Source organism: Crassostrea angulata, chromosome 6, assembly GCF_025612915.1.
Source record: "Crassostrea angulata isolate pt1a10 chromosome 6, ASM2561291v2, whole genome shotgun sequence".
Classification (NCBI taxonomy): domain Eukaryota; kingdom Metazoa; phylum Mollusca; class Bivalvia; order Ostreida; family Ostreidae; genus Magallana; species Magallana angulata.
Window position 1 is genome coordinate 26,230,279 of NC_069116.1, and position 9,098 is coordinate 26,239,376.

Genomic DNA, 9,098 nt, shown 5'->3' on the forward strand with positions numbered 1-9,098 from the left:
ACGTCAGACTATGCCGTTCGGCCTGTATACACAATGTATATTGATAACCCCAGTACAAAAATCTACATTGATCTGATTTTTATACATACACATTATCATACTCTATAGTACAATATTATAATACTTTCCTGATAATGGTGCTGCTATTTTGAATAAAATTACATGTGTCCACGAACTTTTTGGACAACCCTCGAATGTATATATATCCCTATACAAATCACCGATTAGGGCGTAAAATTTGTTTTTTGCACATAGTAATCAAGAGTAGTGAAACTTTCAATATTATAATGATTTTTAATTTCATATATGCATTACACTCTATTTAAGGCACATAAAATTTCAAATTAGGATTAAAGTTGCCTTTTCTAGTAGAAAAATAAATTCTAGTTAACGTCTTTAACAAAAAGATCATAACCTAGGTATTCATATGAATAGAGGGAAGGAAAAACTTTTATCTTTAAGTATTATTTTAGCGATTCCGTTGACTTATCCTTCATCAAAGTCGAGCACTGTCAATTTTGACCAGTGTATCCAATTTGAAACTCAGGCTGGCTGAAGATTCGAAATTTTCTGAACACTTTGTGACTTCTTGAAAATCTTCATAATCACTAGATCGTTGACTATCCGATTTGGTTTCCTCGACTGTTGTCACAACAGGAGTCAAATATCCCCGTGATATCTTACTGGTATCACTTTTAATGCTTGCATCCTCTTCTTTCTTGGTGTGAAAGGATAAGGAAGGACTTGTTTTACTTTCGATGCTTAAGTCCTCTTTTTCACTGTGTAGTGATAACGAAGGACTACTTTTTTTGTCCTCTGCCTCGTCGTAATGGACAGCTGCATACATTCTGACTGATCTATCACTGATAGTGAGGTACGAATGAACATCGATGTCCTCTTCGTTGGTTCCTATTTCAAGTACCCCCTCAGTTGATTTTACATCTGTGGTGTCATTCATATATTCACAAATATGTTTTTATATGTATAGTAAAAACATTTTGTTTAATTTGAATTAAACAATTTTTTTGCATTGTTTTCATATTCATTTATTAATATACTCAATAGAGTTAATTTGTTTTTAAAAAATATTTAAAATATATACCTTTTTTAAGAGAAAACGAGTCTGATTTTCGTCTGCAGAAACAAAAAACAAAATAGTGCATTTTTCGTATTGTATAGTCAGCATCGATCAACGTAAAATTATTTTCAGCAGTTATTTTGGCTTTTGAGAGCACAACTTTGTTAAATTTTCATAAATAACATTACTTGTACAACGGCTACTCATGTATATTTTGTTTTTAAGTTACCTGCATAAGAAACAGAAGCAAAGTACATTGGAAATAACACCTATCGACAGTAGCGTGCCAGTGGTTATTCCGACAATAGTCAAAATTGCCAGTTGGTCTTCATCACTCTTCAACGAAGGAGTGCTTTTCACATCTCTTGTATTACTTCCAATATATGGCGTAGATTCAACTTTACCTACAGTAGAATACAAGACTGTTTCACAATTAATTGTATTCTATCAAAAGTAACATTCAAATTTATTTTGTAAATTTATCAAAATATTAATATTTTCATTTAACCACATGTATATAGCAAGCGATAAGATACAATTTTAAATTTTCACTACTCTTTCAATTCTAAGCGACATGTATTATTAGTTTTCTGTTTTCAATACAAATTTAGAATATGATCGATTCAAAAAGATTTTTTTACAAAAACTCTAGGGACCAATAATGTGTTTTGGAGTTTATGGCATAATCTTTATAGCTTTTTGAAATTTTTACATGTACCTAAAATATAAAGCCATATTAAATGTTAAAACAAAATAATGAAGCCATGTGCCCCAGAATGGTTGTAATTATAAAAAAAAAAGTACTTTTACTTTAAAATGGGTTTGACTAAAAACCAACGTAAAAACCAGCGTGAACAGATATTTTCATATTTACTCAATATTTTTAATGTTCACAACTAAAATAGTAATTGACAAATTACACTGCCCTCCAAACCAGTAATCATTGCACAAAAAGGAATTGTCGGTACGTTATGTGACGCTATAGTATGGTTTACAAGCTTAGTTATTTCAAGTCTGAATAGAAAATTTCTGTGCAAACTTCAATCCTGTTCCAAATATGGTGCAAAAACATTAAGTGTTCGATTTAAAGTTTTGCTTTTAATCTGACTTATACATGGAATCAAATTATACTCTTGTCTTTTAAACGAGGTTTCACAATACATGTAATTTAAAATATATTAAAATATAGGTTACATGTAATAGGTTATAGAATTTCTTAATTTTTAAGCTTAATCTGACTTCGAGGTACACCATACTTCACCCATAAGCAATTTTAGTGCACAGTAGCAATATGCTAAATGTTTTATTACCGGTTGTTATATCTGTAGTCCCACTGTTGTTAGTACAACCTACTACAGGATCACAAAATTGTTCATCAGAACAATCACAAAAATGGTAACATCCCTGACCGTATGTACCATAGGGACACGGTTCTGAACAGTTACAGCCGTAACTACCAGACTCACAGTTGAAATGACACGTGAATATGTACAGAATGATATTGATAGTAGGTACATTTGTTGTGGCTTATTTTTAAATAACCAATCTTTTAAAAAAGCATACGTTCACATCTTTGAGGTCCTATTCTAAAGTTGGCTTGACATGAGTGCGGCCTGTTAAGAAAATAATATATGCTATGATAACATGTCGTAGTTAACACGGTGTCATATTTACATGTTGAATTAAAAAACAAGGTTCCCTCTTTTATACAACCTTGTTCAGAAAAATACATGTATATCATATAAAACAATTGATAGTCATAACAATGATGTGATATATACTTTATATTTAAATTTTAACCTAAATAACTTGAGAAGCAACATTGATCTTTTTTGAATATTGAATGTAAAATGATAAGATCATATTTCAGATTATTTTAAATTTAATGGAATTTGCATGACATGAATATGTTTAATGCGCGTTGATTTTCTATTTTCGTGGTTAGGTCAATATAAAAGCTGCTTACATACACCATGCAAAATACGTTCGAATTCTGGAATAGACATAATACATATAAATACAGATAAAAAGTCAAATACGTCTAAACAAACACCTACCAGTCATTAACATGGCTTCCTCCATCACTATAGCGTACAACTACCATAAGAAGTGCAGTAACAATACAATATGCCATCGCTGTTGGAATGGTATAATGACTTGTATTCGAACTATCAATACTCCTTATTTCATATTTGCATCTCATTTGTCACTTCCTCTTGTTTGGCCAAGCTATACATTTAGGATTTCAACAGGAAAATTTTCTCTATATATATTGCAATTAATTTGTTCAATTCACTGATAAAATGTAGTTCACGGTTTAGAGAATATTCAAGCGGTTATGCATTTAAAAACCATGCATATTTTTAAGGTTGCGCAGTAAGCATACAGTACTGTAAGTTCCAACATGTGTATTGTTTGGGTGCTTTAATAAGACATAAGTGACATGATATACATGTCTATCAATGCGCTAAGATTGTAGGAAAGTTCTCGTAAGTGGTGCAGCGACTCGAACCGATTGCACCAATCCCAAAGCAAACTATAAATAAAAAAAGTTGATTACTTGAGGTTTTACGTATAACGATATTGTAACATGAATAATGAAGTTAGTTTACACTTCTTTAATTCAAAATTTGAAATTCAGATATCAATTTGATAATGCAAATCTTCCTGTTTTCCCGACAATTTTGTTTAACCTAATAAACTTTAAGCTATGTACATGTATTTCACTTTTAATCTGTCAATGTTATATAATATTTCAGCAGAATAAAAACGTCCAATCCCCCCCCCCCGAAAAAAAAACCACAAACAAACAAACAAAAAAAGCAAAGGACACGTACATACAATAACCATTTTAACTAAAGTCTCGTACTATGATACGATACTTTTTCTCCATCGAGTTCGGATTGCATAATATCCGGATTAGACGAGCGACAATGTGCTTTATCGCCTTCCTCCTCTTAGAACAGATTCAATAGGCACTCTGGCTCTATATCGAAGTCAAACTCTCTTCTTTCATTTTCACAACCACTAAACTTAGAACGAGGTGGTAGCATGATTGAATTACAGTCCTCGTCATACTCATTTATTGTCAATGGGAAATTCCTGAGGGAGAGAATATTGTAGCTGACTGTGTTGGACTGGTCCGACTGGTCGTACATGTTGTTATCAAGTATCGGTGGGAGCATGCTGCTCGGAGCGACAAAGGAGCCAGTGTAATCGTACACAGAGTATATGTTTGAATCCCCAGCTGTCGACTCGTTGCATGGATTGCCAAAGATTTTGTAGTTTTCCTTCAAAATAATAAATATGGATGTAACATTTTTGTTTCTAAAAACACAAGCATACAAAAAGAATAAATGCACACCAATTAAATAGCAATAAAGTATAATTATAATACAGTTACCACTATAAACCAACTATTATTTGCTTGCGAGAAACTTTCGCGAGAATTGCGTGAACCAAGGAATTAACATTGATTGTTTTATATCAAAGCACAGTCTTGGTCGCGAAACAAGTCACCTCGAATAGGTAATTAGCACTATTAGATCATAAAAATAAAATTGTTGCGAATAAAAGTTGGTTTACAGCAGTTTTTTTTATTCTAAGTTTTACTCTTTTTTATCTTTTTAAAAAAGATGTACGCAGTTATTAGAAATAAAATTTATAATCTTTATAAAATAATTAACAAAAACATTCAATTTAGTGCAGACATATTTTACACACTAAATTTCTACTCTTTGAGAATGCAACATTCTGCAGTTATATTACTGGTATGGTTTCAATATCATTGCTTATACTTACGATATTCACGCTTGTAAAACCGTTTGCTTACTCTAGAATGTTAGGAAAATACACATTTTAATTAATTCAATAGAAGAATTCAGATTTGGTTAATAAAAATAACGAATATATTCTAAAACCATGATAAATCGTTTATAAAGAACAGCATGATATTTACAACAGCTGTAACTGTATACAAACGCTATATAACTATAACGTATAAAATATACCTGATGAGAATACAGGCACATATCGTGCTGAAGACGATGACGGTCATAATGGACACAATAAGAGACGTGGTGAGGCTCTGTAGGTGAGTAACCCCGGACTCCGTGTGTGGATTGTGTTGTTTGGCAGTATTTGAGGAAGAAGAAAGAGTAACTCTAGACGATTGTGTCAAAACTGTTGCTGAAGAAATGATGAAGTCATTGTAAACGAATGTAAACTAATAGAATATTGATATCGATATCAATCAAAAAGTTATTACGTTAATAAGTCGAATCTAAAAGCTTCTCTATTTGTTATATTACGATTGATTGTAAATGCTCCAATGTTTGAATATTGATATTATACACAAGCTGTGTATACTCAAGCTTTTACTTAAAACAACTTACATGTATCATATAATCATGGTTATGCCATAGAGAATAGACTACAAACAACCCCGAAATGCTAGAAGACACACCGAATTGATGGTAATATCCGCTTAATTATTGATTAAATATCTAAGTTATCAATACTTTCAGCATTTTTAGACGTTCCGCTTCATATGCACACAAACCACAATACTATTAGTGCTAAACTAGTGCTATAATCGCTCTTAAACCTTTCCTATAAAACTTGCTTTCAAATGACAACCCGAATTATATATCAAGGGAAATTCACCTGATTAACATTGTTGTTGTATACGAATGATACAGCACTATTAGCTGAAACCTCAAGAAGGATAAAAAAAATTTGATCAATTAAGTCATAGTTTTACCAAAGAATGGCCCCGTTCTGCCTATTTAGATAGAAAAATGTCATATTTAGCAATGTTTGTAAACTGACACTAAAGAAATCCAGTGTAGACATGCTTATCATTTGTAGGATTGAACTCTGTTCAGTAACCCTTCTTAAGAACGTGTAACAGTTTTGATCAACAAATGCTTAATATTTAAGCATTTTTATTTCTTCTAATAATGTTTCGCATTATGATAACATAAAATAGATAAATTTGTTTACAATACCCGTGTCAGTCAAAACACATTAATTATAGAATAAATACTCTAAGAAGACTCATGTTGGATTCAAATTTGGCAAGAGGTAGATATAACTAGATTTCAAAGCAACAGATAATGAGCACCTTTTATGGTATGTGATAGAATCAGATTTTAATTAAATGCCGAAACTATGAAACTTTGAAAAAAATTACATCAAAAGTTATATTTAGTTAAAACATCATGAAACTATGCAACCTTGGAATACAAAAAAACTACAAGCAAGAAGATAGAAAGCTTTTTATTGACCCGATGCCTTGTCGTCAAATGATGGACATCACAAAAAGGTGGATATGCAAGGCTAACAATTTTGGAACATAAAAATGTATTATTATTATTTAATATTTGGCATCTAGCAGGCAAACTGAAAAACTTATAGCATGATAGAGTCTACAATTGCCTCGTAAAATTCAACGTGGGTTAAAATCTTTTGTCTGGTAAATTAAATTCACTGCAATCTACTGTATATGAGATAATTTGTCACAATTTATAAACTCTAGCAATCGCTTTAGACCAAGATAAAGTAAATTATACTTCTTTTTATGTTTTTAAGATAAAACTTAATAAGTTAATTATGTAAGATTTTATTTAAAATATTTTTTTCATTTAAAAAAGAAAAGTTTTTTTATGTGGGATTTTTAGCTAAAGATGAAAAAAAAATGTTGACCCATTCGTCACCTTACTCTGTGTTATATCCTTAAGGTAAGGCATAAACTCTCAAATAGCTCAGTTATGAATTTGATGAACAGTGTAAGAATTCATACAAGTGAGTAGAAAAATTTAGATTAACTTCACATTTAACAAGAAGCCTTCTTTATCTGAATTGCATCAATGATAGATCTCGAGTGATTTTATTATACTTGAACATGATAACTTGGTTGTTTTAAAACTTTTAAAGTAAGCAGTTTACGTTCTAATAGTAATTTTCATATTTAACGCGTTCTAGGCATGTTTAGAACTGGAAGTTACAATATTCAACTCCTTAACAAAGTCGAAAAACAACAACTATTTTTATTTATTTTTTATTGCCTGGATGACGCAATAATTATGTTTACTTTATTTACCTGTCGTTATATCTGTAGTTGTATTGTTTGTACAACCTACTACAGGATCACAGAATTGTTCATCAGAACAATCACAAACATGGTAACATCCCTGACCGTATGTACCATAGGGACACGGTTCTGAACAGTTACAGCCATAACTACCCGACCCGACCCGACATGCTGAAATGTCAAATAAATATATATTTATAGATCGATACCTAAATGATTGTATACCAAAAAAATCGATTTGTAAAGTTAACTATCTTACGTTCACATCTTTGGGGTCCTATTCTAAAGTTGGCTTGACATGAGTGGGGTCTAGCGAACAATAATGTAAGATTTAATTAATGCGGATGCTATCTTTCAGTGTGTTTTAAAGAAACAATGATAAATCAATTCAGTCCATATATTTTATGACTTCACATTTACTGGGTGTGTAATAGTTCATTTTATGATATTGTATGAACTATTTTGATTCCCAATATGTTTTCGTTGTTGCATACTAAATCAATAACAGTCCATTTAAAATATTGTTTTACGTTGGGGAAAAACTCCAAAACCACAAGCAAGATTTTTGATAAAGACTTTTAACGTTGAACGAACGATTCGTTTGAAAGTTTTATACAATCTTTTGAATTACTTATTTAAGCAGATTAAGGGGATTGATATTGCAAATAAAAATGATTTGTTTCAATAAAATTCCAGAACTAGTAGGAAGTACCAAGCGATACTTTTTAGATTCATTAGAAATAATAATATGAAGCACGAATTTATATGATGTGTTATAGTATTCATTGCTTTCATCGGCACATCAGTCTAAGATGCAGTAAATACGAAAACAATATGAGGTACTTACCAATCGTGTACGTGACATCCTTCATTGATTTTATATACATATAGTGAAAGAACAGCCAGTATGCTAACGCGAACACTCATATTCTAGTCACAATAAAAGTCAATCAAGGTGAACCCATATCTTGAGGTAAACTTGAAATCTTTAAATTCCTAACAGTAAAATTCACTTCATATCGACTGATTAATAACAGCTGATTTCTGCGAATTGCCGGCGTAATTTATTCCGGAATTTCCTTCTTCATATGTGACAGTGTTAAAAATAGCAGACAATAATTGCAATGGATAATAAATCATGCACATACATATTGTATTTTTTAGAATTGCAAAATAAACGGGACATAGCAGAAACCATCTATACCATCCGTAATCTTACAGGATTGGTGCTGTTGCTTTTAAAAACGTTTGTATGAGAGCTGCTAAACTGTAGTACAGGATGAGTATGAACTTTAAATTATGATAAATTTATAAAGAAAGAAAACACACATTCACCATCTTTGTTTTTATCCCATGAGACAAATTTGACGTTACTAGAAAAAAATTTCTTTTCGCTATACAGAATGACAAACGTTCGTAATATGTGATATATAAAATATCCTTTAACATGGTAATAGTCTTATTAGCCTATGTTAAAATGAAAATGTGGTTTCCTCAATTCTTGGTGAACACCAATTTCTGTGGATTTTGATGTCACTGAAGTGCAATGTCCATTAACGTAATGTTTTGCTGTTATTTTCACTAAATCCACCAACATTGATGCCCACAAATGTAGATAAAACTATCGAATTTGAATAATTTTGTAAATGTTTTTTTTTAACATCCTGGTCTCCTAGTGAGAATTGGGCCAGTAAATGGTTTTTCGCAAATTGAAAAAAAACCACTACAAATTAAATTGATTGAGGAATGATTGCTTTTTAATCCTTTTTTTTAGTCAATTTAGACTACATTGTTCCCACTGATATAGAATGTTTATATCCTGGGAAAAATATTCATTAGATTTTTACTTCTCACATGGATTCATACTAAAAGATCTTATATTATATTAGCTGTTGCATTCAATCATTTGACTGTTAATGTTTTAAA

At 31.1% G+C, this 9,098-nt stretch overlaps 1 protein-coding gene and 1 pseudogene across 1 annotated transcript; both read right to left on the reverse strand.

Moving 5' to 3' along the window:
* Nucleotides 1-496: 496 nt before the first annotated feature.
* Nucleotides 497-3,649, reverse strand: LOC128187986 (uncharacterized). The gene is made up of 6 exons (XM_052858734.1): nt 3,136-3,649; nt 2,640-2,691; nt 2,389-2,545; nt 1,308-1,482; nt 1,103-1,134; nt 497-942 (listed from the first exon to the last, which is right to left on the reverse strand). Exons 1-6 carry the CDS (start codon nt 3,279-3,281, stop codon nt 497-499), a joined length of 1,008 nt encoding a protein of 335 aa, XP_052714694.1. The 5' UTR covers nt 3,282-3,649.
* Nucleotides 3,650-3,933: 284 nt separating this feature from the next.
* On the reverse strand, nt 3,934-8,760 carry LOC128187988 (multiple epidermal growth factor-like domains protein 10; annotated as a pseudogene).
* Nucleotides 8,761-9,098: the final 338 nt, after the last annotated feature.